Raw genomic sequence first — 27618 nt, forward strand, 5'->3', positions numbered from 1 at the left:
TATTAATTGAATGATTTTACATCCATAATAAACATTTTTTGAAGAAAATCTTTCTGTCCATAATTCTGTCTTGCCATAAAATGTTTTCCACTGCACCTAAGACAAGTGCATCACTAGAAATATAAATGTACAGTATATGGCATGAGGGAAAGACATGAATGATTCAGTTTTTCTGGGTTTCTGGGCATTTAAAGAAGCTGGTTGCCAAGTTTTCCTTTGGACCAGTAGCAGGTTTTAGGATTACTGGTTTTTCTCTTTCCATTTTCAGGCTGTAATACTTGTCTGTGAAAGAAAGGAACAGAAATGCAACATTGAGAGCAGTGTTTTTGATCATTTAAAATATTATTGGTGAATAAAACAAATATCAGAAGAACTATTTAAGAGAATTAGAAATGTTGCTTTGGCTGCAACTGACTGAAAGATATTAAAGTATAAACTTGGAAATCCATAAAAGCTAATTCAAAATATTAATAAATACTATAATAGAATCTAAATAATACTAAAATACTGGTTAAGTGATGAGCCAGGCTTTCAGTTGTCCATCCATGACAAATTTAGCTACATTCAGACGTCCACAAACTCATGAGAACTCATTAACTGGGACCGAGTTCAGATGCAGCTTTAATGTATGACATAACACTCACTTTGAGAAAATATGTAATACTTGTAGCCCTCTTTCACCCTTGAGGGAACAGACACAGCTGAGGTCACTATGGTCGGAAATCCTCCCCAAGTCTTTGAGATACTGATCTCTGGCCCCAGAGCTGAAACTGAAAAGAAGAAATCTTCAAATGAACTAAAAAGCTCAAAGGTCTGTTTCCGCTGTTTAAGTGTTTAAGGTCGCTTAACTGGTCTTTGTTAGGCCTTACCTGGAACAAAATGTCCCTGTTTGAGGCCTTGGTTAAACAACTGTTCCAGGAAGTACTATACATGGTATTTTCACTTTTCTGCATGTTTGCACAAATGCTTATCGGCACACAACCTTCCCCTCTCCCTTTGTCTAATTTCCAAATATTTTGTTATTTAAATGTGATTCAACGTAATGCTATATTGTTTAAAGTGGCATTATTTTCAATTTAAACGTGATTCTTTACCAGCTTGTCGTCTGGCTCTCATCCTCACTGTAAACGCAGGATATTTTGGCTCTTTGCCACAGTTTGGAGTAACCTGGTATGTGTACTTTTGTGCCATTCCACCTGCAGGAATCAATTTAAAACTCTTGAAGCATCAGACTCTTACACCAACCTAATAAAAACAGGCACCCATAGTGTGCTTACAGAATGTACATGTACATTTTTCTTCCATTTCTTACCTCTTCTGAAGAAGATTACCGACTCTTTTCTGCTTCTGTACTCAGGTATAGATAAAGCAGCTGTGATATAACCAATCTGTCCGAAGCCCTGGTTGATGGATTTGGGAAAGCCAGGATCCATCATACCATTCTCAAATCTCCAGTAGTTCTTTCCCTGTGAAATACGCACAAACAGGAAATATCAGAAGTTGTCAAGCACCACTTCAGTTATAATTTTCTGTGATTGTCAGTCTGTAGTGAATTTAAGTCTTTTGTCATAATGACTATGCATCAACCTTGAAGAAGTAGGTTTTGCCCTCGCAGTTGCAGCGGGTGTAAACCGAGTCGATGGGAGATGGGATTCCCCACACCTTTGTAATTAACTGAGGAGAATCAGGATTTCTCTGTTTGTCCAGTGTCCAAAAATAATGTCCTATAGAGAAGAAAGTGAAAGTGGAATTTTATTCACAAATAACATCTGGGTTCACAGTTCCCTACACTTTGGAACTTTCCATTAATTTTTTTGTTTAATTAAATGTTTTTTGTTTTCTCCTAGTACTCTGTTCTAACGGTTAAATGCTTTGAACCAAAATAAATATAGTGTTGCTATAAAGCAAGCGTGCATCTGGTACTGACCTCTGAACACCACAATGGTACCATTTCTTAGAGTAGTCAAACCACTGACTGGACGCCCACTGCAGAGGTTAGAGTCATAATCATCTGCAAAAAAAAAATGTCAAAAAAACAAAACACAGAACCAATGTATTAAAATTACCCCCCCCCCCCCCCCCCAAACAAAAATATAGCATAACTAGTTCCCATCAGCACAGTGTTCCGATGGAAAGCATGAATGCTCTTGGTGGAAACAAAATAATAATTAAGCATGAACGATAAATACACAATAATTATAAAGCATGAAGGCTCTTACCAGCTTGATAATCTTTAATACTATCTTTTTTGCCATCCTTGTCTGAGCTAGGTTTAAGAGGTTTTCCTGTTGGTTTGACTGGAACAATGTAACTAGGATCCTTGAGAGATGACAATTCCTTTGGGTCTTCACTCTGTGCCTTGGTAGTCATTTCATTGACAGTATATTCTGTTGGTTCTGCACTTGAAGAAACTTCGGTTGGTGCTGTGTTTAGAGGAGCTTCTGTTTGTGCTGTGCTTGACGGACCCTCTGTTGGTTCTGCGCTTAATGGAATTTCTGTTGGTGCTGTGCTTGGAGGACCTCCCGTTGGTTCTCCGCTTGATGAAACTTCTGTTGGTGCTGTGCTTGGAGGACCTCCTGTTGGTTCTGCGCTTGATGAAACTTCTGTTGGTGCTGTGCTTGGAGGACCTCCTGTTGGTTCTGCGCTTGATGAAACTTCTGTTGGTGCTGTGCTTGGAGGACCTCCTGTTGGTTCTGCGCTTGATGAAACTTCTGTTGTTGCCGTGCTTGGAGAACCTCCTGTTGGTTCTGCGCTTGATGGAACTTCTGTTGGTTCATTGCTTGGAGGACTTCCTGTTGGTTCTGCGTTTGATGGAACTTCTGTTGGTTGTGTGCTTGGAGGACCTTCTGTTGGTTCTATGCTTGATGGACCATCTGTTGGTTCTGCGTTTGATGGAACTTCTATTGGTTCTGTGCTTGATGGACTTTCTATTGGTTCTGTGCTTGGAACTTCTGTTGGTTCAGTACCAGATGGACCTTCTGTTGGTTCTGTGCTTGATGGAACTTCTGTTGGTTCTGTGCTTGGAGGACTTTCTGTTGGTTCTGGGCTTAATGGAACTTCTGTTGGTTCTGTGCTTGGAGGACCTTCTGTTGGTTCTGTGCTTGGAGGACCTTCTGTTGGTTCTGTTCTTGGAGGACCTTCTGTTGGTTCTAATCATCAACATATCTTTGTGAACAAATGTTGCTTTTTGCGGTGTTTTGCATATTTGACAAATAAAGGTTATGATTATTATTGCTCAACCAAGGCCCTCAGATGATATGCACTCACTTTCATTTTTAGGGATCGTTAACTTTTCTGCCTTGCCATAAGAAAACAAAGTGTATAAAAAATGTTGTCTGCTGTATAGTCATGTGCTTTCTCTTTTGTCATAAATAATCAAATGTCAAGGTAACCTAGTTTATGATTACTTTTTCAACAAGTGCCCTACAGGAAAAGAGAGTCAAAAAGAAAGACTCACCTACAGTCCCTTTATCAATGGTCATGTCCTCATTGGAGGTTTCTAAAAAAAGAAAAAGACATCACAACTATACCTTAAGAGTACTGTTACTATGAAATCAGGTTACATGAAGCAAAAGATCAGTACACTTTGATTTGGTTATTTGTGACAAAGCTACAGTAATTATACCTGTAGACTTTTTATTCTTTATGTTTAGGCATAAGTTAGCGGTCCTTTGAGCTGCAGTGGCAGTTTTTCTTGGTTTTAAGGCAGTATCTGTGACAGTCACAGAGACATAAGTGTAAAATCAGGGCAAGATTAGATGCATGCAAAAAATATATATATTTAAAAAGCAACATGAAGAGTAATGATGCTGTTATTTAAAAATTATTTTTAACTGTAATATTTAATAACATTACTGTTCTAACTGTATTTTGATCAAATAAATGAAGTCCTTTAAAAGACTTCTTTCAAAAACAAATCCAATCTGACCCCAAAGTGTGATATGCTGTTTAAATGATTTTGCAATCAGTGTATGTTAGTTGCATCAAAAACATACGATTAGTTTCAGTTATTGCAAACCTATTTACAACCACACATGCATTTGCAGCATTATCGGTGATCATTTATTTAGGTATTATTTGATTCAAATATGCTGTACTTCCTTTATCTACTACACACAAAAACTCTTTGTAGTTTACATTATTACCTTCCACCAAGCACATGTTCTCATAATCAGGGCAGCACTGATTGTATGAGACACAGTCAATATCACAGTGACATGGATTGCTTCTATGAAAAGGCTCCCCACAGCGTCCTTTGCAAGAGTCACCTGTGATCAGAAATAATAGCAATGTAGTTTTACCAAAATTATTCTACAAACTGTTACAAAGAATATAGACTACACCAGTGCTTATGACATTCACATCAAATGCTAATCCAATATTACAGAAACAGCCCCAGAGAGTGCATATGAAACCTTACTTGTAGTACAAAACTGCGTAAAGTCCGAACAGCACTCATTTAAGCTCAGACACTCGTAGTCACACTGGCACAAACTTCCTCTGTAGTAGCCAGCTCCACAACGACCCCTACAGCTACCTGGATAGAGAACAGTGTTTACTTTAGAGAGAACAGACTTTGACTGAAAATTCAGTATGCTGAGAAACACATATGTACATTTAGACACAGAGACGAACGCAACAAGAGATGAGTTAAACATTTACAGTCAACAGAAATCAGTTCATGTTTTAGAGCAAAACAGTTTACTGTTATGTTTACAGTATAAAACAGACAGACAGATAGACAGATAGATAGATAGATAGATAGATAGATAGATAGATAGATAGATAGATAGATAGATAGGTCAAAGTTTGGAATAATTATGTTTTATTAATTATGTTATACACAACATAAAAAAATATATTCTAAACATTTGATTGGCAGTATATATTGAGCACTATTTTGCTGACTTACTTGGATCTGAAGAGCCTGTGGAGGCATATGCAAACAGCAGCAGTAAGGACAGATATGTAGCCATCTCGGTTGTTCACTGTTGGAATAACCTAAGAGAGCCTCTGTTTTTTCACCTGCAGTGATCTTCACCTTTATATAGAGGCAGAGTGCGTTGGTGTTCCCCTGTCGGTCCAATTATACAGTCAGTGCTGAATTAGAATTCGTCTCGTTTGCACGGTGAGCGGTGATTCACATATTGGGCAAGCAGACTTGCACATTCCCCTCAAAGTTCGCTGGGTGACATAGGTGACATCACACACACTATTTCAATTAAAATATTTCGACTTCCAGATGGGGAAATAACATTTACATTTACATTGATTCATTTAGCAGACGCTTTTATCCAAAGCGACTTACAAATAAGGACAGTGGAAGCACTCAAAAAAAAAATGCAATGATATATAAGTGCTAAAACAAGTCTCAGTTAGCTTACAGTACACGTAGCAAGGGCTTTTAAATAATATAATAAAAGAAAAAGAAAACAGATAGAATACAAAGAATAGAGCGAGCTAGTGTTGGAAATCTTAGATAGATAGATAGATAGATAGATAGATAGATAGATAGATAGATAGATAGATAGATAGATAGATAGATAGATAATGTATTTGCAGTTGTTAATAAACATTCCTAACATTTTATTTTCTTTTTTGATCGTGTTTCCATTGCACACATATTTTTATTACTATTTCTTTCCTTACTTTAGACCAGTTTTATTATTAATTATTATTATTATTATTATTATTATTATTAATTATTATTAATTATTATTAATTATTACTACTACTACAACTACTTATAAATAATACGTTTATAAGTAGTTCGGCAAATAAAAACCATTCAGCAATAAAATCGCTCATGCCCAGTTTGGTCAACCTGCGTTGTCTCACACCACCGAGGGAAAAACCATTGACAGTATTTCGGTATTTCGGAACAGTATTTTCGAGTCGAATACATGTATACTGTGCACAACTTCATTTGCAAGCGAGCGGAATAAACATTTAAAAAATGAATATAATTGCGCAAAATCTTGAGCTAAAAAGCAGTCTTAAAAGATGTTTCCCCTTTCGTTATTAAGAGACATAGCCACCCCTGTATAACCAGATGGTTTAGTCCAAAGCTATAACAGGAAGAGTCGGTGTTTACCGTTTTCGAACAGGAAGTTGTGCGTCGGCAATAACTGGCAATAATCGACGCAGTCTGTCAAATAGACTGATTTGTTGTAGGAAAAAATGAATTCAACGTGTTTGTCTGCGGCTCAAAGACTTGGTCGAAGTTAACGGAAAGCAAACGCTGAGTTGTTTTTTTTTTTTTTTGCTATAATGGTGTTTGCTGGAAAGGATAAGTGGTTTTCTTAGGCAATTCGCTTCCTGCGAGGTGAAACCGCCATACAGGTATCCTGCTCGCTGTACATCTGTCCTGTATAAGGAATAGATTGGCACAAAAAATAAACATTTCTCCCGAATACCGAGTAACAATTAACAAGCGAAGCAAATCAATCTAATGTATGACGACGAGGGCTTGTCCAGTGTGATTCTGGAAGTGTTGATAGAGTATAAACAGTATATACAGCTCTGTCGAGAATCCCTAAAATGACACGTTTATTAGGAAACTTGCATGTGATTGTAACCATATGCCAATCATTAACGGTGACATCTTAGTCTGAATGTTATTTTCAAATTGTACTTGAAAGGCAGGTTAGAGCATCGAATTAAAATTGTAATTAACATTCAGCTGCTTTTTTTTACAATTTGCATGCTGCTTATCGTTGCATGTCAATGAATACTCAAGTTACCCAGTTTCAAAAGTGAAAGATTATTGCATTGTCTTGATTGACATTGTCTGTCATCAGAATACATAACGAAGATATTCAAGATGTGGGTGTTTTTTTGTAGTATAGACAGATACTCATTATGTTTTTCACTGACGGTGTGATAGGCAGACCATACCACCTCAGTGTAAGGATGGGTGCTGAGAGCAGTGCCCTGCCGAGCTATGTGCTGGAAGAGCCTTTGCTGACACTGCCATCTGGTCTTACCATATACTCTGCCCTCCTTCGGGATGGCAAGCCTGCCTCCGTCTTTGTGCATAAGCGGGACAGTGAAGATAAAGTCAATAAAGCTGCCAAGGTAAAAGTAAACAGTTGATATCTAACCGCGCCAATGACAAACATTGCCTGTTAAAGGTTTGGACACATCTGCTCATAATTCTCTATACCTGTATATAATAGTAAAATCACTTAATACAAAGTATATATAAAACCCACTCTTAAATATCCAAATCTCTCAGCTCTTTGTCATAAATTTACCTGATTCCTTCACAGCATTTGAAGACATTAAGGCACCCATGTCTTCTTCGCTTTCTGTCATGCTCAGTGCAGGATGGAGGTATACATTTAGTGACAGAACCAATTCAACCTTTAAAACGGCTGCTAGACAATCTTACTCCAGAGGAGATCTGTGCAGGCCTCTATGACCTGCTGCAAGCGCTCATCTTTCTACATGATAGGGTAAGACACAATTAATTATTGTTTTAAATATTTTGAATAATATTTAGACACAACTAAATAATTTCTCTTCCTCTTGTCTCTTAGGGCAAATCAAGTCACAACAATGTGTGCATATCCTCAGTGTTTGTTAGTGAAGATGGCCACTGGAAACTTGGAGGGATGGAAACTGTCTGCAAGTTTTCAGAGGCAACACCAGAGGTGACATCCCTAACTTCTTAAAGGCCCGGTATACTTCAAACGAAGTTCATTTTCATTCTTCATTTGGGGGAAAAAAGACGTTTGAAAAGGCTTATCGACGGTATACTGTTTCTGAACATTCCGACACCTGCTGCTGCTTCCAACACTCACAACACTCGCGCGTATCCCCTAAACACAACAACGATGAAATGAAGTGTAGGCAATCTATTTGTGAGATGAGCACCAATGGTCAGAATATTATAGACAAAAGAATAATGTTTATCAGCACTTCAGAGTCAAGTATCATGTTTGCAATATAAAAGAACCATAATCAGTCCTTTACGGGAAGTGTGAATGTCTCATAGTCTGTAAAATTTTAGCGTGATGTGGAAAAAAGAAATATTGGAGTCAGTCTGTTATTTTATTTTATTAGTGTTCATTATATTAAACTGGATAAACTGTTTACTTACACCTTTTTATATTTCATGTGGTGTCATGATTTACTTTTGATAAAAACAAAGGTTTATTATGGTATGTTCGTTTGGCATTCATTTATTTTATATCCTTTAAATTCGCTTATTGAAAGAACAACAACAGCAGCAGCAGCAGCAGTATGGTCTAACATTTATTTGAAACGCATGTATTTGGTACTTGCTACCTTATATCTTTACTCTTTCCTTTCATTCTTTTGATGGCTTTGTAAAACTTGTCTCAGATGTTTCTTTGCATCGCTTTTTGCATAACTCTGAGTCGTCGACACCAAGCTTCGTTGCTTATTCTTTCTAGAAATTAATGCTTTCTCTGAATTAAAAAAAAAATCTCCGCGAGCGATCTTACAGATGTGGATATATTTAGGATGTATTCATGTTGCAAGTGACTAGGGGATGTTGTTATCTCTTGCCTGACCTCCGTTGAATGAGAAACAAACTGGGAAAGGAAAAAAAAAAAAAAACGCACTTCAAAGAAGGTGGAGTTTCAGAACACAGCCACTGATTGCATAACCGCTACAGACCAATAGAAACTCAAAGGTGTATAGGAGCCGAAACGAACTCCCGCAGAATGTTTGCTTTTGTTAGCTGTTTGGAACCTCGTTTTGGCCTGATTTTGTTCAAAATGACATCATATCAGTTCTTTCTTTGATTTCGTTTGAAGTATATCGGGCCTTAAGTGTTGATTTATGCCTTTATACATACTTTAAAGTGAATGCATAACTCCGTAACAGTGTGACTTCCTCTCCAGTTTCTCAGAAGTGTCCAGAATGTAAGGGAAAATGGTGCCATTCCACCAGAGGAGAAGGTAGGGACTATATTTGTATTTTTATTTTAAGAAATAAAAACGTTGACTCGGCAAGGATGCATTAACGGTAAAGACATTCAAAGATTTACAATGTTATAAAGATTTCTATTTCAAATAAATGCTAATCTTTTAAACATTCCATTTATCAAAGAGTCATGAGAAAACAAATGTACAACAAAGCAGCATAACTGTTTTATAATAATATAATAATTGATAATAAGAAGAAATGTTACTTATGTACCAAAACAACATATTAGAATGAAAATTCAACTTTGCCATTGTACAAACAAATTATAATTTCAAATAGAAAACAGCTGTTTAATTATAATAAATACATGTAATAATATTTCACAATATTACTGTTTTTACTGCATTTTTAATCGGATTAATGTAGCCTTGGTGAACATTATAAAAACTTCCCTACCCCAAACCTGAATTGAATTATAGTGTATATATATATAATCATATTCAGTTTTGTTCCCGGAATTTACAAGGCCTGGGACAAAATTAAACGTTGACAACAGTCCTGATCATTATGTCTCAGCAATATAATAATGTTTTTTTTTTTACTTTTAGCTTGTGGGATTCAAAACTCTTCCCGACAAGCATGCCCACTCCCGAGACGCTTTTTCATTCGGGGTGATGGTGGAGGCCCTTCTTCCACTTCTGACGGGACATGGTTAGTAACATTCTTAATTCAACAGACGCATGTAAAGCAGGCTGAGTGTGTCTAGGACTCATCCTGTTGTGGGAGTTGCTAAGCCCTTACTGCATAGACATTGTGACATAATTGTTAATGGACTGACAACTGCATGCAAAACTTTTTTACATGTCGGGTACAAGTTTTCCATTCAAGGCAGGTTATGATGTCTTCAAAGAACAAAATGATTCACATGAGCACTGTAATGGTGATGCAGCCTTTTGGCTTTTATGTTGTTGTTTTTTTGGAACAGGGCTTCACTAAAAACATATGCTCTGTTGTTTTTGTACTATCTTTTTTTTTCTTTTAGTCTCACTCACTAAATTGTGGTATGTTTTTCCATTCCCTGTTTCTTCCACGCATTTATTTATTTTTCCATGTTCGCTCCCCATCTTTGTAAACTCTGTGTGCTCCTCCACCCAAACTTTCTGTCTCAGTCTCAGATGATTTATTGGAGAGTCTAAAGAACATGTTGCAGGCCAGCCTCTTGACCCCTGACCCCATGTCTCGCCCATCTCTCAGCTGTATGCTGACTCACAAGCTCTTCAGGTTCGCCTTTAAAATCATTTTTGGATCAATAGTCGTCTTGTGAAATCAATTTCACCTCTATTGAAGTAAGATAATTAAATTATTTAAATACCTAAACTTTGCAATATTTAATTCTTATAGAAATGACTTCTTAGATATCATGAATTTTCTAAAGAGCTTGACCCTGAAAAATGAAGAGGAGAAGAATGAATTCTTCAAGTAAGTTTCCCTTTCAAATGCATGATTTTATTACTCTAGAAGAGTGACGTGCTTGAATAACTAGTGCGTTTCTGTAGGTTTCTCTTGGATCAAGTTCAGAACCTCCCAGAGGAGTTAATTGCTACACGTCTGGCTCCTAAATTGCTAAATTCTTTGGTGTTTGCTGAGCCCATGGCTGTCAAAAGCTTCCTTCCTCACCTCTTACGACCTAAGCAAGGTAGAACTAGTCAGTAAAGCTTTAGGAGATGATTCGTGTACAGTACTGACTGTTTTCTTATGTCCAGACTCGAGTGTGAGCACTGGTGAGGAGTGTCTTCTATCTTTGTCTTTGTATCGGAGATACGTGGTTCCTCAGCTTCTTAAGCTCTATAAGGTGAATGAGGAGCATGTCAGGATCGTGCTTCTCTCCCACATTCATATCTATGCTGAGTTCCTTCCCCATGAAGAACTGAAAAATCACATTCTTCCTCAGGTACTGTGACCGTGTTTGTGTTTTTATCAACAGCTTAGTGATACTGAATCCTCTCGAGTAAAGTGAGGATGTTTTCAAGTTGATACTGAGATTGTGTCAGTTATTTCCCGCACTTTATCTTGCAGATTTTGCGGGGAATGAGAGATACAAATGACTCACTCGTCGCTATGACACTACAGAGTTTGGCTGTGCTTGTCCCGTTACTGGGAGCCCAAGTGGTTGTTGGTGGGGAAAGAACCAAAGTCTTTAAACGGACTACGCCAAACTTCACCAAGTCTACAGAGGTCACACCAGAGAGTAAGACACTTGTCTGTCTGCACTTTCATGAGAGGGAGTTTGCTAATTCTTTGCGTATTTAAATAAGTTAATGACCATAATAAGTTAGCTTGATTGACTTTCACTAATTTAAATAAAGAATAAATTCTATTTCTTAAAAAGCATTTATGTTTTGAGGCCACTGGAGGACACTGCTACATCATTTTATACACAGTTGTGAGCTGAATAATTAAGCTTTCCATTGATGTATGGTTTGTTAGGACAATATTTGGTCGAGATGCAACTATTTGAAAATCTAGAATCTGAGGGTACTGTTGGAAATATACAAAATAACTTCATGGAACATGATATTTACTTACAATCCTAATGATTTTTGGCATAAAAGAAAAATCAATCATTGCTACAAAATATATCCATGCTACTTATGACTGGTTTTGTGCTCCAGGGTCACAATTGATATATATTGGTTTTCTATTAGTGCATTTAGTTACTCTTTTAGGGAAAGAAAGTAAATCTGTACTAATGTATAATAACTAAAAACAAATTAAACTCAATAGTTATTTGTCTATTAATCATCTACTAATGTGAAGACATGTATTAACACATCGATTACTGTTTAAAATAAATGTGGTTATTCTGAACAACATTTATGTTCATCAAAAAAATAAAAAAAGAAGATCCAGGAGGTTAATATACCACAGTTTTCACAAAATTAAGCAGCAGAATTGATTTCAGCATTCGATAACAATTTGAAATTATTCTCGATCATCAAATCAGCATATTAGAATGATTTCTGAAGGATCATGTGTCTGGATCACTGAAGACTGGAGTAATGGCTGCTGAATATTCAGCTTTGCCATCACAGGAATAAATGCCATTTTCAAATACGTTAAAGGGATAGTTCACTTTCAAATTAAATTTTGGTATGTTTTAGATTACCTCAAGGACATCCAAGATGTAAGTTTCTTTGTTTCCGCAGTATTTCCCATTTTGATATTTTTAGGTCAAACCGTTCTTGTCTGTGACTTATATAATGGAGGTCGAAACGAGCGGTTTGTGTAAGAATACGAACAGTATTTATATCGTTTTTACCTCTTGTACACAACCACGTCCAACTGATCTGAGTGCGCAAGTGCTTCCTGATGTGACATGTGTGCGCGCTCTGGCTTGCGTAAGTGCGGAAAGCGGCGGAAGTGATCTCTCGCGCGTGTACGTCACTCATTGTTTACTGTTTACCACACAATACGCCACCAATCTGCACTGTCTGAAATATAATGCAGTAATTGTAACTAGATAGTAAAGTTTGTGGTCAAACTTTAAGTTGGCTTGAAAAAGCCTGGCCAGGAAGTTTGAAAAATTTAGAAAGTTTGAAAAGTTAAGAAGTTTAAAAAAGAAAATGATTAACATATTGCTATCATTAAAAGCAAGTGACTACCATGTCATTAGCATGATTAGCAAAGTTGCTAGCATGTTGTTAGCATGATTAGCAAAGTGACTAGCATGTACTTAACATGATTAGCAAGGAATCTAGCATTTCACTAGCATGATAAGCAAGTGACTAGCATGTCGCTAGCATGGTTAACAAGTTACTAGCATGTCGCTAGCATGTTTCTAGCATTGTTTAGCATGCCGCTAGCATGTCTCTAGCATGATTAGCAAGTTGCTAGCATGGTTAGCATGTTTCTAGTATGTTGATAGCATGTTTCTAGCATTATTAGCTTGTTGTTAGTAGGTTTGCTAACATGTTTATAACATGATTATCATGCGACTAACATGTTGCTGGCATGAGTAGCATGTAGCTGGCATGTTGCTAGCATGTTTCTAGCATGATTAGAAAGTGACTAGCATGTTTGTAGCACGATTAGCAAGTGAATAGCATGTCGCTAGAATGTTAATAGCATGTTTCTAGCATTATTAGCATGCGGCTAGCATGTCTCTAGCATGATTAACATGTTGCTAGCATGTTTCTAGCATGATTAGCAAGTGACTAGCATGTTTGTAGCATGATTAGCAAGTGACTAGCATGTTGCTAGCATGTTCCTAGCATGATTAGCATGTTGCTAGCATGTTTCTAGCATGATTAGCATGTTGCTAGCATGTTGCTACCATGATTAGCATGTTTGCTAGCATGTTTGCTAGCATGATTAGCATGTTCCTAGCATGATTAGCATGTTGCTAGCATGTCTCTATCATGATTAGCATGTTGCTAGCATGATTAGCATGTTGCTAGCACGATTAGCATGTCGCTAGCATGTTTCTAGCATGATTAGCATGCGACTAGCATGTTGCTAGCATTTTTCTAGCATGATTAGCATGTGGCTAGCATGTTTCTAGCATGATTAGCATGTGGCTAGCATGACTAACATGCAACTAGCATGTCGTTAACATGTTTTCTAGCATGATTAACATTCGACTAGCATGTTTCTAACATTAGCATGTTGCTAGGATAGATAGATAGATAGATAGATAGATAGATAGATAGATAGATAGATAGATAGATAGATAGATAGATAGATAGACATAGAATGGTAGTTTTAATTTTTTTAGTTTTTTGGTAATTTTTGGCTTGTGCACTAATGAGCCACCGTAGTCTTGGCTCAATTTGAGCTCTCTGCAATGCAAGTCTATGGGGTTTTTATTAATTTTTAAGAAAACTGAAAGTCAAATCCGTCTGAAAGTCTGACCCGGGTTTGGAGTTTTCTTGAGTTAAAGCTCTAGGAGGAGTTAGAGTTGCAAAATTTTGGGTCAGAGGAATAAGAAAAAGAATAATAATAATGATAAGTTTAAATAGGATTTCAGTAAGTTGGTTTTCTCAAGCCAACTTAATTAATTTGTTTATAATGCACCCTATAATCATTGCGATTATAATAAAAATACAACACATTACTCACTCTATTGACAGCGTGCCATTGGGTCCCTCTGGCATTGGACGTAGCTTCCAGTTTATACGTGGCAAACAAAACACAACGTGCAAAACGCTGCTGCTCAACAGCGGAGAAAACTCAGGATCTTCAGTCAGGCAGGTGTGTTATGCGATACTGTCAATGTCCTCGTTTTCGTCTTGTAGTTGTGGCATTGCTATGTTCCATTCGTGACAACATATGCTCTCCACTTCTGTTGGCATCTCACAACACTTGCTACTAAAACACCAATTTTGAAGAGATCTCTGTCTCTCTGAGGCTTGAAGACGTGCTGCTGAAGCGGATCACTCCTGAGTACTTGATCTGTGTATTCTGGGTCAAATAAATATGGTTGTGAAAAAAATTAAACGTTGTCTATGGATATATTGAAATCGTCTTCCATTGCAATTTCCTGTACGTCTAAATATGTTTAGATCTTCACAGTAAAAGGTAACACTTCCGAAATCTCTGTGTAAACCATAGACAGTAAGTGTAAACAATGAGTGACGTACACGCGTGAGAGATCACTTCCGGCGCTTTCCGTGCTTGCGCAGACTAAGCCAGAGCGCGCACACACGTCCCATCAGGAAGCACTCGTGCCCTCAGATCAGTTGGACGTGGTTGTGTACAAGAGGTAAAAACTATATGAATACTGTTTGTTTTCTTACACAAACCGCTCGTTTCGTGTCTTAGGTCATCAGTGTGTACTTACGAATGGGAATTGTTTAATTTGGACTCTGTGCATGCTCTTTGAGGTGGTGACCATAGACCTCCATTATATGAGTCACAGACAAGAACGGTTTGACCTAAGGTAAGCTAAAACTTATCAAAATTTAATTTGAAAGTGAACCATCCCTTTAAAATAGAAAAAGGTTATTTCAAATTGTAATAATATTTCGCAATATTACTTCCATTTTTCAAATAACCATAAAAACCAACCATTAAAAACCCTTATTGATCCCAAACCTCTTTTCCTCTGCAGCATCCCCTGTGCATATTGTTGGGCCAATCCATCCCCGTGTCTCACAACCACCAAAGATCCTAAATCTATTCCCTAAGGGCTCAGAGGACAAAAAGGTGGTTTTACAAAACATGTACTCCTTCCAAGCAACTGAAAAGACCAACACCCAGCACACCATAGCAGAGAGAGCAGGTATGCCACAACTGATTTTTAAAACCACTCTTAACAGTAACATTTCTAAACTGCTTATTGTGAAGCAATAATTTGAAAAGAAATACCATAGTTATCTTGAACTACATTTGCTTGTCCCTATTTGGTGTTGGAATGTACAACCCTTCTGAATCAAGTGATCTCTCTAGTATTTAGCAGTGAGATGTCGTTCCCGTTGAATGGGTACAGAATGGGCACACATGCTGCAGACAACATGAAAACTAACGGAGCGGTGAGATCCGACGAAGACTGGCCTAACTGGAGTGACACAGAAGAAGCAGAAAAGGACAGGACCCAGTCAGTTCAGATTAGCATTCGGTCAGCAGATGTCCCAGGTCAGAGCAACTCCGCTGACAATAAGGATGAAAACGAAGAACCCTGGGATGATTTTGAAGACTCAGAAGTGACCTCAGACCACTCGCCCTCGACTCCTTTACCAGTATCTGTACCAAAGAGATCAACAAAAAGCAAGGCGTTATCTCCATCTGAATCTAGCGCCAGATCTCAAAGGTACTCAAAAGCACTCAAACTGAACTCTAGTGTCAAAAGTGTTCCAGATCATAACCATACCTCATCATGGGACACCGGTTGGAACCAGGCAAGTGACGCCCTCAAACCCAGCAAAACAAGTTTAGCATTAGAGCCCAAGCCGAAAAGCACAATCAAAAGCTCTGAAGCAGGATGTCTTGGGAAGGAGTTCACAATTGCAGTGAAAAAGAAGCCAGAGCCAGGTCCAGAACTAGACTTCTTTGCAGACATGGTGCCAGATATAAAGCTGTCATCCTCATCTATTCAGCCCCCCGTGGAGAGCTCGGTCAGAGAACCCATCACGGGACACACCACTTCAGAGCCATCAATAGATACATTGAGACTCACTACAAAGTTTGCTGCTGATTTGACTGAGGTAAGTTTACCTATGCAGCCAATCCATTTCATGGCTTTATAAATATATGATGAACTGAATGTACTTTTGTTTGGCCTCAATAGACGGAGGCAGAAGGATGGGGCGATGACCTAAACTGGGAAGATGAAAACGCCTGGTGATCAGTGTGGTCCTCTACAGAAAGCCATATGATAGATTCCTATACAAGAACACGGTTACATATACAATCATGATATTATCACTAAAGACCAACATAAAAATTTAGTAACTACGATTTAAGAGAGTAGTGTGTATTTTAAGATTCATCCACCCAGTCCAATGAGATAATCAGTCTACTGTCGCCATAGAAATTGTTCGGCTACAGAAAAAGGTTTGGTCTTGTTTCGCTTTTTCAAGATGGCATGATGGACCTAAGCATGCCAAATCCTATAAGGAGTCCTTCAGTCATGTTGCACCGAGGAGGGGTACATCCAACTTCTAATGTCAGTTTTTATTTGTGCCATAAAGAGTTATTTTTTGTGGGGTGGAGGGGGGACTTAGAGGACAGCCTCAACTTGAGAAAAAATATATAGACTCTAATTTGTTCATTAGATTTGGTGAGAGCCCAACATAATTTATTTGTATTATCAGCTGCTGACTAAATAAAATGGTTTTATGGTATTTGACCTTCTTTGATTTGTTTTTGGTGAAATTTTGATTTAATATGAATTTTGGTAAAAAAATAAATAATAATAATTCTCCCGTTGACTTAAGGGTAGGTCACACAGCATCAACAGACGCATACTGAGGCCAGCAGACACGTTTGATGGATTTCAGAACTGTGTGTTAGGTCTGTTGGTCTGTTGCCATTGGTCTGTGTTTGTCAGGTCAGGAATGTCTGGACAGTATGGTATGAATTTCTAACAAACTCTGATGTATTCTGATAATTGCTGGTGTCTATTGGTGCAGTGTGAATTAGCTTTTAGCATGCTCACAATTCAAAATCTAACCGGGAGACATGAAGCCATTGTAATATTTAAAGGATTAACTGCAGTTAGTCTTTTTATTGCATTTTTTTGCGTGAGATAAGAATTCATCCAATCTTTTTTTGTAAATGCAATTCACATCTTGTGAACAATTCATGTTTAAGTATGTTGTTGTTTTTTGACTCCATTATGTTTCGTCAAAACATGATCTTCCGGTGAAAATGTATGGTTACATATGCAGAATTTCTCCTATCGTTTTGTTCACCTAAAGCCCACTCCTTCACAATCAACAAGCATTTTCAATTTCAGCTTGCATTTTTAAGAGCAACACTCACATCTCAATAACAACCAATGGATAGATCCAAGTCCACACCATACTTTTCTCATTTCCATGCATGACCCCCCAAAAATGTAATGCTACTTCCTAATTGGCATAAATATAATGTGTTCCAGCTGTGATAGAATTGCCACAATTGCGAGATTAAGTTGGAGGTCTCAGAAAAACCAGAGCTGTAATTATTGAATATACCATAATCTTGAAATTACAGCAATTCAGTCACAGTGTGAATGCACCTTTAAAAGCACAGCTTAAGACTTCAGTAATTAGTGTCAATCAATCACAATCAAGTCACCAATTAAAAGAAATCCACAAAACATTTTAATGAAGTTTAATAAATCTAATGTTTTTTTTTATTGACTCTTTTCCATATAAACTTAACAAAAAAAATTAAACTTTTATACAAATATCGTGGTAGATTCCCTTCAAAAACAATTCACTGCATCTTCAGCATAAAATACAAACATTCAAAGTAAATTTTGCATATGATGTCCCCTGTAGTACTGACTCCAAAATTTTTAACAGTTATGTGTATGTGAAATCTGATCATCTGGCTGCTACTCAAGCAGCTCCACAACTGTGAGATGACATTCTCAGAGGATATCACACACACTCAGCCTGCAGGTTGCTTCCTCACATCAACATCAGCACACACAGCCTAGTATCCGGTTCTGAATCACAAGGAGAAACAAAGTTAAAACCAAGCCTGGGCAAGATATTTATCTCAAGGCCTATCTGGTTTTTAAAGACAGGATGTCAGATAGAGTTTACACACTGTGGATGCATCAATCTACAACACAATAACATTTTATGTTTAAATAACAATAAAAAAAAGTTTCCCATGGTCAAACTGTTTAAGTGCATGGTTTTGTTTTGTGTCCATAATCAAAACTTTAATCTATGACAACAGTCCTCATCAGAATGTGAGTCATAAAACACATTTATAGCCTTGGAACTTAATTGTGGATCGAAGACTGTCTGTTGCCTCTTCATTAACCAATTGTGTCTTGGTTAATGAACTGTTAGTGGTGAAGTTTTTTGTATAATATGTCAGTATTTTTGATGTTTTTAAAATCAAGGCCTTGTGTAATTCAAAAGATGGCAAACATCTAGTCAAGAATCAAGTTTATGATTTCAATGGCACCAATGCTACTTTATTCTCTCACAAGTCTCTGGGTATATGAAAGTGATGTGACATTCAGCCAAGTATGGTGACCCATACTCAGAATTCATGCTCTGCATTTAACCCTTCCAAAGTGCACACACACAGAGCAGTGAACACTCACACTGTGAACACACACCCAGAGCAGTGGGCAGCCATTTATGCTGCAGCACCCAGGGAGCAGTTGGGTGTTCGGTGCCTTGCTCAAGGGCACCTAAGTCGTGTTATTGAGGGTGGAGAGAGCACTGTACATGCATTCCCCCCACCTACAATTCCTGCCAGCCCGAGACTCGAACTCACAACCTTCCGACAACCTTCATAAAAGAATACTGGAAATTATACTTTGCAATATATTTTTTTAAAGTCCTTTTAAAAATATTACATTACTGTTGCACTGGATTTTTGATTAAATAAATGAAACCTTGGCAAACATAAGACTTTCCAAAACTCTTAAAATCTCTTTTTAAAAAAACTAATTTTAAGTGAACAGAATTGTTTTGAGTGTAATTTTGATCAAATAAATGCAGACCTGGTAAGCATATAATGACTTTGTGTTTTTGTGTGTGTTTATCCATGCACATACTGTATATAGAAACCATACAAACTTTTCATAATTAACAACATAAAATTTACAAGAATAACAAGCACTAGCAAAATAGCACAAGAGTGTTGTGATAGACAGGTGTGTTCTTCCCCATGCTCATTCTGACACCAATTGTCAGCTCAGTCAGGGTGTAAGGGAGAAAAAGGGTCCCCTGTGGTCCCTCATTCCAGACAAGTTTCCCAAATACCACAAGCATACAAAAAGGACACAATCCCAGCACATTTCACTCACCAGGTGAGCAATAAGGAGAACATGATGAAAACACAAGTCGGCTGTGCCAAACCTGAAGAGAGACAGAAAGAACACAACTCTGATTGTTAATATGCATGTTTTTCTTACATTTTCCTACATTTATCTTACATGTTTTCCGATTTGTATAGACACATCTAAGCAGAGCATGGTTATAAATATTATTTAGGGGGTTTTAGAAAGTATTGAATGACTCCTAAACCCCAATGACAAAACTTTGGAAATGTATACTTAAAAATCTTAAAAAAAGGAAAGTCCCGATTGTTCATGTTTGGCGTCTGTGTGACAGCTCTGGAAAGTAGTAGTCATAGATGTCCGCTGGTCTACACTCATGGGTGTGTATCTACACTTACCATGCCAGGAAGCACCAGACATCTGTAGCCAAGACAGCCATCTTTCTGCCTGCAATATGGCGGCTAATAGTGACCCCTCCTGAAAGAAGGAAACAGAGAGGACAACAAGATTAAAAATATTTCTGATGAAATTTTTGACACGTGGCCAGTTGATTCAGCATTCAATTTCTAACACCATTTGGGCATAAATGAAATTAATTCAAAAGCTAATATTAAAAGTAATGATTAATAACTTCTTTCAATGTTTTCTCTGAGAGAACCATGTTAATCTTAGCATAAGAATATAATTATGTCAAGATCAATGTCAAGCTCAAATGCAACTTATTTTTCACATCATCCAGAGATAAAAATCAAGCTTTGTTATACAACACTTGAGTAGAGTTCAACAAATTCAATAAAAGGGATCACTGACCAATGGAGTGAAGTGTTGAGCGGGCAGAACAGCCACACAAGCACACATATGCACACACACATGCTGGTTTAGACTGACTCTACCCAGAGACTGCCCTCGCAGCATTACCCCCAGCAACCACACCGGCACGGCACTCTCCAACATACACCGCCAAAATCTCTGCAACACTGCCTCAAACACAGACCATCTGCTTGCATTATGTACTTGAGCCAAAAATGCTGCACCTAGAGAAAACTAAATCTCAATTTAAGTAGGCACCATTTTTTAAATGAAAATAACAAATTCTTGCCAACCCCAAAAGTTTTACCAGTACTGTACAATCAGGGCCGCTGCTGGCCAAATGGCCAAATGATGCAGGATTGTATTGTTGTGCCCCCCTTCCTCAAATATCATTTAAAAAAACCTGCTATATGGGTAAAAACAGAACTTTAATTAAATAAAAAAGTTAATATATATATATGTATGTATTTCATTAGAATGGATAAACAAAAGTGCTTTCTTTTGAACTCTGTATTAAATAGTTTTTTTTTCAGTATGCTTTGTACATGGTCCTTGAGAAGCCCTTTGGATTTAACAGCTGTAAGTTGTTCTTTAAAAAGATCATTGGGACTTAATTCAGTTTGATGATATATTAATATTAGCTTTTTCTTATTTGTCAGTTTGATTTTCGTCTAATACTAAAATGGTGGTGCCCCATTCTCTTGGAAACATCTTTTCTCGCTTACGTTTTTCTCAGTCCAGACTACAAATTACCTTTTTTTTTTCACAGGAAACATGTCCTCACTGTGTGCAAGTGCGAGAAGAGCAGGAGACTGAAATCTGCAACAGGGTATGTTTTTTATATCTGAAATAGGGGCACTTGAGGAAAGAAAATCTCATCAAGTTGGTGTTTTTACGTATTTTTACATTTATTCCAAAATAATAACAAAATGCAGTTACAGTACAAACAATATATTTTATTTGTCAACTTATGTTCAGCTGCTCTTTTTAACTTTACCAGTGGGTGTCGCTGTTGGGCAGTTACTTTATAAAAACTAGTGACTTCTACACTTTTTAAAGTCACATTTTGTAATATCGATAACTTTCTCATTCAGGTTTTTTTTTTCTCTCTCTCTAAAGAGACTCTGCCTCCCTTTCCTTGAGTGATGGCATGCAACGACTGATGGCAGAAGCCATACAAAAAAAAAAAAACACACATCAAAAATGTATTAATCTTAAATGATGATCCTTGCGGCTTTGAGGTTATGTAAATTGTTGCAGGTTATTTTAAATTCATTTAATGCATGCAAATTAATACAGTAATGAATGGAAATGGGGCAATTCACTGATGTATAGAATTTAAATAAAAAAAGAGAATTTGTTTTTATTACAATTTGTATAATTACGGTTTTACTACAGATAGCATGCTTAAACTATGGTGAGTGTAGGAAAACGTATTGTGCAATAACTTTATTGTACTGTAATAACCTTTTTTATTTGTTGCAAAACCAAGTGTAATTTTCTTAATTTTTTTTTGCAAACAATTATTACTGTTATTTTATAATGAAAAACAGTAGTAATATATTATTTATAGAAAGTATTCAATGTTAGAAAAGATCATGTATTTAATTTACTGTAAATGTTCTACAAGTTTAAGGCATTAATTGTAACATTAGTATATACTAGGGTGACCATATTTTGATTAGCGAAAACCAGGACACTCGGCCCAGCAAAGAGATACATAAATGATACTCGAAGTTTACTCAAAGATGCCTTATTATTTCAATACATTTAAAGTATGCCTCCTTAGGGCTTAACATCTCCTATATACAAAATTCTTATTAGCAATCTTCCAGCATACCAAAGATTTTCAACAAAGCAAAAATGGGAATCAGATCTGGAGTGTTCTTATGATGTTAATGATTGGTGTACTCTTCTAAAGTCACAAACAGTTTTGGTTTCCACCAAACACAGACAAATTCAATTTAACATTTTACATAGAACATATTACACCCCATACAGACTAAACAAACTTAATGGTGGGATCTCTGCCATGTGTCAAAGATGTAAAATGTCTACTGAGTTGTCCAGCCTTAGAGACATTCTGGAAGTATGTCATTGCAACCATTTCCGAAATATCAAAGAATCATATCGATCCTGATCCTAAAATTTGGATACTAGGTGATATCAGTTCACTTCGCATGACCTATCATGAAGGCTGTTGTATTCTGCTTGCAAGCACTGCAGCTAAAAAATGCATACTTAAAAACTGGAAATCCACGAACCCTCCAGAGCGAAAACACTGGATTGATGAGCTTTTATCTTATAGTACAGTACCCCTAAGAAAATACTTTATTCTGTTACGTAAAAACCCACAGACTTTGACTATATTTGGGCTCCTTTTCTGATCTTTGTTAGGCTCTAATGATTGACCAGTTTGTATATTAATTGTTATGTGTATTTTTCCTTTCTCTTATTTTCTTGCTTCATCTCTGGACATTATTGTTTTTATTTATTATTATTGTAATTCTATCTAATGTTGTGACAAATGTTTTGACAAACATTTGAGACAATTATACCATGTGTGGGTGGGTGGGTGGATGGGGGTTCAGTGTATTTTTCTTTTTGCTAACTGTAAAAAAAAAAAAAGGAATATTCTGATATTCTTGGTACTTTTGCATACTGCATAATTTTATGAATATTCCCAATAAACATATCTTTACAAAAAAAAGTATGCCTCCTCTGTATGGATAGAAAATTGTTATTACAAAATACTGTCTAAAACCAAAGACACAAATTCAGATAGGTTTCTCAGAGGTTGCTCAACATGTTTTATTATGACAAGTTTAAAAAAATAACGAATGAAATAATGATAGAAATAATGTCTCTTCTGTATTAGAAAAATCAAGAAATAAATAACATTCAGTTATATATAACTGAAAAATACCTCTGCTATATTAGGAATCCAAAAAAAAAAAAAACAGCTCTCACAAACTTACGAAAACTAACTATCAAAAAATATCTATATCTTAAGTTTCCTTCCTCATCCTCGTTTTCCTCTTCGTCCAGTTTTTCTTCCTCATCCTCCTTGTTTGGCCATCTATATTTTGCTGTAGAACTGATCTTTCCCAGCAGTTTTTTGTTGCTTAACAAATAAGCATGAAAGTCTTTGCAAGAAGTGTCTTTGAAGTTGAACTTTGAAGTTGTAATTGTGAGTGTAGTTGCATCTGCATTTTTATTCTTTAGCTTGGGTTAAACTAATTTTACTTTGTTGGATCAGCAGCTATGCTAATGATGTCTCTATTTTGTTTCTATGTTTTGCCACGGGATTTACATCCCGTGGTAACTAGGATTTACACAAGCTCCAGTCTGGATCCAGAACACCTGAGAAGAGATGATGCTGACCCTCAGAGGACCCCAGATGATCCTAACCTTGAATCAACAAACAGAACTAACAATTATTGCTACATGTGTGACTGCATCATATAATTACTATTAATTAATAATATTGATAGTTCATCATCTAGCTGACTACGTCTTGTATTATTATTATTATTTTTATTTTTCTAAAATCCTGTCAAATGTGCACAAACTACTAGCTACTACTAAATATTGTAGAAACATAATTTTCTGTAAAGTTGCTTTGTAACGATTTGTATTGTAAAAAGCGCTATACAAATAAACTTGAATTGAATTGAATTGAATTGAACTGCACATGGTGCACGCAGCCTCCCACTATTCCCGACCGGGAGAGTATGGGGAATTTCTTCTCATAGTTAAATGTGCATTTGCTCTTCGGCATGTTGCAGGCAGAAGTGCTCAGATGGCTGTCTGCTTGCTTGTTGTGAGTGTGCAGTATGCCCTATTGCCAGTCAATTTAATGGCCCAATGGAAAACAATGAAAACCAGGACATTTTCATCACTTTATAAAAAACAACCAGGACAGCCAGGACAGGACGTGAAAACAGGAAATGTCCTGGGAAAACAGGACGTTTGGTCACCCTAGTATATACACCAAATATTTTGACCATACTATCTATCTATCTATCTATCTATCTATCTATCTATCTATCTATCTATCTATCTATCTATCTATCTATCTATATATATATATATATATATATATATCTATCTATCTATATATATATATATATATATATATATATATATATATAATATAATATATAATATATATATAATATTTATATAAAATTGATGATAACCAAATTAAATCTCTACACAAAGCTGCGTGGGCAGAAAGTTCTCCAGCAGAACTGTTCACTTTTGTATTTGGAAAAAAATGTTTTTTGAAGTGTTCTGCACAGAATGATTGATAAAGCAAAGTACAAAATCTTCACCAGATTTGAGGAAGAATGAGTCATCCTTCAGAATCATAAATAAAAAAAATCATTCAATGATAAATACATGAAATACATTAAAAAAATCAATACACATTTCAGTGTCTCAATTAAAATGGTCTCATGTTTATAATATATGTTATAATGTGTGTGTGTGTATATATATATATTGTATATACACACACAAGAGCCTATAAAAAGTATTCATACCCCTTAATTTGTTTCACATTTTATGTTGCAGCCTGATTAAAAAATGGTTTGAATTTCTGTTTTTCCCACATCAATCTACACTCCATACATAATAATGACAAAGCAAATACAGGACTGTCACAACTTCATAAACATATTAAAATTAACAAAACTGAAATAAGTATATTGCATCAGTATTATCTAAGTTATTAGCTGAAGCACCTTAATAGCCTAAACACACTGCAGTAAGGTGTAATAGCACTGTTTTATAGTCTCATGAATACTATCCCTGCCCACATCGAAACAAGCTCAATTGCTCTGTGGACCATCCTAATCTCAGAATCAATGCCTCAGCTGCAGAAGCTCACTCATCAAACCCCCAAAACAAAGCAAATTTATATAAAAAAATGAAGGAGACATTTTAGTGCTTCTGTTGCTTTTATTTTAAGATATACAATTTTTGATCTATGTTTCTGATGAATATTTCTAACATTGTTAATGTCTGATGTGCTCTTGGTTCCACCACAAAAAGTTACTTTGAACTGGGACTCTTCTTCATATGCTCTGGAGTTGTCCAGCCTTAGAGACATTCTGGAAGTATGTCATTGCAACCATTTCTGAAATATCAAAAAATCATATCGATCCTGATCCTAAAATTTGGATACTAGGTGATATCAGTTCACTTCGCATGACCTATCATGAAGGCTATATTATTCTTTGGCAGTACATCTTCAACTTGCTCGTAATCATATATTTTTTTAATGAAGACTGATTGACTACATTTAAATGAATCACAATACTCCAGAGGTTCCTGTAAGTGAGTGCAGGAACAGGGACTCATCAAACTCGTCAAAGTAATTACCAGAATACTGTCTGGAGATCATACAGTGGCTGCCAAAATTGTGTTCAGCTATACGCCACACCTATCTACTTCAAAGAGACACGTTCAGATTTTTCTTTTAACATCCTTGACTGTAAGTGTAAGACACATGCGCCAGCCACATGTTAAGGGAAACAAAAGCCTATTAACAATTGACTATGATGGCGATAACATCAACAGGAACTTCCAAACACAGTCCCATTATGTTCAAATAGACTCTACACAGACATGTCACGGGAAATTGGGAATTTTACAGGGAAAATAAATCTCAATTAATCACAGCACTTTACCTTGTTCAGCCTTAATACATAAATTTAGTTCTTAATAAAAAACAATAGGCTACTTATCTTGAATTTAAATGACTTACGCTGTGGCACTGACATTAATGATATCAAACCTTTTTACTTTTTGAGAAGGCCTCTGCTAAAAAAAAAACACTTGGCACTGGCACCTTTTAGGATAACTTTAACTGAACAATGAATACACTATCTAGTGAAAAAATAGTCTTGCTGTGCAAGCTCTCTCGTTTAACCTCTTTATGGTGATAGACAATAAGGGTCATATTCAGGGTCTCAGGGTAGGCTAGAGGAAAACTGGTAAAGGTTTCAACTTGAGAAACAGGATGGGAAAATAAATTATGTTCAAAAGACATGCCATCTATAAAAAAAAAAAAGATCCATTAAGGGTTCTACTGAAAATCACACTAATTTAATTGTAATGATGAAAACAGCAGTTGAGTCAGTGAAATGTTTTCTCACCGAATATGAATCCATACACTGAATGCTTTTATCTCAATGCCAAATTTCTCAGTGAATTTCATTAGCAAATTAGATATGAATCATGCCCCCACGTCCCTGATCTCTACACCGACACATTCCATGATGGAGACAGGAGACTGGATATGTTTATCATTCTCCAAACACATGCAGAGTTCCTGTGCAGGTTAGACCTCGCTCCCAAGGTCAGTGATCTAACCTCAACTTTGACACAGCTGACAGACCAGTGAACAATGATTTAATTTTATACAAATGTAAATGAGGTATTGCTGAAGTGTTATCAAACTGTATACTTTCACAAAATGTTCATGCTCATGAATTTAGAGTGATCAATTTAGACTTTAATTTTATTTCATATTCTTTGAAGACAGATTTGAGCTTTTCCACTGTGAGAGAATGGTCAGCCTTCCCATATCCCTAGAAAAAGAAAATAAATGTGAGATAATCTCTTCAAAAGTAGGCTTTGACTCAAAACGCCAAGAACATCTCTAATAAATAACATTTGTATGAAAGATATCAAAAGACTCCAAACCTGGAAATACGTAATAAAAAAAAAAAATAACAACAACACAAAGAAAAATGTAAATTAGAATTAATGAGTGAATTAATGGATTAATATTAGAAACTTAAAATAAAGGAAAATGTTTTGAAGAAAGGGGCAGAAACTATCATTGGAACAAAATTAAATGGAGTTTGAAAAAAATTAGCTTGTCGTGTGACATTGTGCCTGTTATCTCCCTCTCACAATCTCTTCCTTTTTACAAAGCTGCGGACTTTCCCTCTTGGCCCACATCAGCATAGTTCTCTTACGAGAGTTCTCTCGTACTGCGTCTTAGCTAAGACGCTACGGGAAAAGTCTCTTTTCACGAAATACTGAAGCAAAAAATTATCCTTAATTTTGAATTGTTGTAAAGCGCATTTGCAGCAGCACGCAGCCATAGGCGAGACGGCTCACTCGCTCATTGGCTGCTCTGCGGCAACTGCACAAGCCTATCGAGCGCAGGCTGATGCAACATCAGACCAATGAGGGCGCTTTGCTCTCACCCGAGCGCGCCGCTGTTTCAGTTCCAGGAATTGTGACTGTCTCAGCGTTTTCTGCAACGCGCAAGCCTGCACAGTTGCCTGCTTGCCTGCACACAAAAGCCGTTATCACAGCAGTGTCAGCAACGCAGCTCAAGACCCCGTTCTCGCTCTACCGGCCCTCGCCCCGCGTCGCGGGGACCACGGCAGAGGATTACGGTGAGGCCGGAAGCCTCAAAGCCATCCTTGCATTCC

The 27618-nt window shown here is 36.7% G+C and overlaps 2 protein-coding genes across 14 annotated transcripts; one reads left to right on the forward strand and one right to left on the reverse strand.

Annotated features, from left to right (window-relative positions):
- Nucleotides 1-54: 54 nt before the first annotated feature.
- On the reverse strand, nucleotides 55-5162 carry prg4b (proteoglycan 4b). 13 transcript variants are annotated; one of them, XM_059512553.1, is made up of 14 exons: nucleotides 4913-5162; nucleotides 4421-4537; nucleotides 4146-4268; nucleotides 3626-3712; nucleotides 3458-3499; nucleotides 2976-3149; nucleotides 2844-2897; nucleotides 2220-2762; nucleotides 1928-2011; nucleotides 1588-1724; nucleotides 1313-1466; nucleotides 1095-1196; nucleotides 645-770; nucleotides 55-282 (listed from the first exon to the last, which is right to left on the reverse strand). In XM_059512553.1, the coding sequence occupies exons 1-14, from the start codon at nucleotides 4974-4976 to the stop codon at nucleotides 164-166; spliced, it is 1926 nt and encodes a 641-aa protein (XP_059368536.1). In that variant the 5' UTR covers nucleotides 4977-5162; the 3' UTR covers nucleotides 55-163. The 13 variants fall into 13 exon arrangements, with proteins under 13 accessions (XP_059368536.1, XP_059368529.1, XP_059368538.1 ...); XM_059512546.1 differs by having other exon boundaries at nucleotides 2220-2975; nucleotides 3030-3149; XM_059512555.1 differs by lacking the exon at nucleotides 2844-2897 and having other exon boundaries at nucleotides 2220-2681.
- Nucleotides 5163-6724: 1562 nt separating this feature from the next.
- Nucleotides 6725-16740, forward strand: LOC132106654 (protein-associating with the carboxyl-terminal domain of ezrin-like). Its single transcript, XM_059512556.1, has 13 exons — nucleotides 6725-7077; nucleotides 7272-7457; nucleotides 7542-7655; nucleotides 8874-8930; nucleotides 9507-9609; nucleotides 10068-10179; nucleotides 10300-10377; nucleotides 10455-10594; nucleotides 10662-10849; nucleotides 10975-11146; nucleotides 15008-15178; nucleotides 15346-16100; nucleotides 16184-16740. The coding sequence occupies exons 1-13, from the start codon at nucleotides 6862-6864 to the stop codon at nucleotides 16238-16240; spliced, it is 2349 nt and encodes a 782-aa protein (XP_059368539.1). The 5' UTR covers nucleotides 6725-6861; the 3' UTR covers nucleotides 16241-16740.
- The last annotated feature ends 10878 nt before the right edge of the window (nucleotides 16741-27618 follow it).

This window comes from Carassius carassius, chromosome 27 (assembly GCF_963082965.1).
Source record: "Carassius carassius chromosome 27, fCarCar2.1, whole genome shotgun sequence".
NCBI classification, from domain to species: Eukaryota; Metazoa; Chordata; class Actinopteri; order Cypriniformes; family Cyprinidae; genus Carassius; species Carassius carassius.

Excerpts from the sequence above, each read along its gene's own strand:
- LOC132106654 (XM_059512556.1), top strand. The coding sequence starts at position 6,862 with ATGTTTTTCACTGACGGTGTGATAGGCAGACCATACCACCTCAGTGTA. Across the intron at positions 7,656-8,873 it reads TTTCAGAGGCAACACCAGAG|TTTCTCAGAAGTGTCCAGAA; the intron begins GTGACATCCCTA and ends CTTCCTCTCCAG. Across the intron at positions 10,180-10,299 it reads CTGACTCACAAGCTCTTCAG|AAATGACTTCTTAGATATCA; the intron begins GTTCGCCTTTAA and ends TAATTCTTATAG.
- prg4b (XM_059512543.1), bottom strand. The coding sequence starts at position 4,976 with ATGGCTACATATCTGTCCTTACTGCTGCTGTTTGCATATGCCTCCACA. Across the intron at positions 1,725-1,927 it reads TACCATTGTGGTGTTCAGAG|GACATTATTTTTGGACACTG; the intron begins GTCAGTACCAGA and ends TCTTCTCTATAG. Across the intron at positions 1,467-1,587 it reads GCAAAACCTACTTCTTCAAG|GGAAAGAACTACTGGAGATT; the intron begins GTTGATGCATAG and ends CGTATTTCACAG.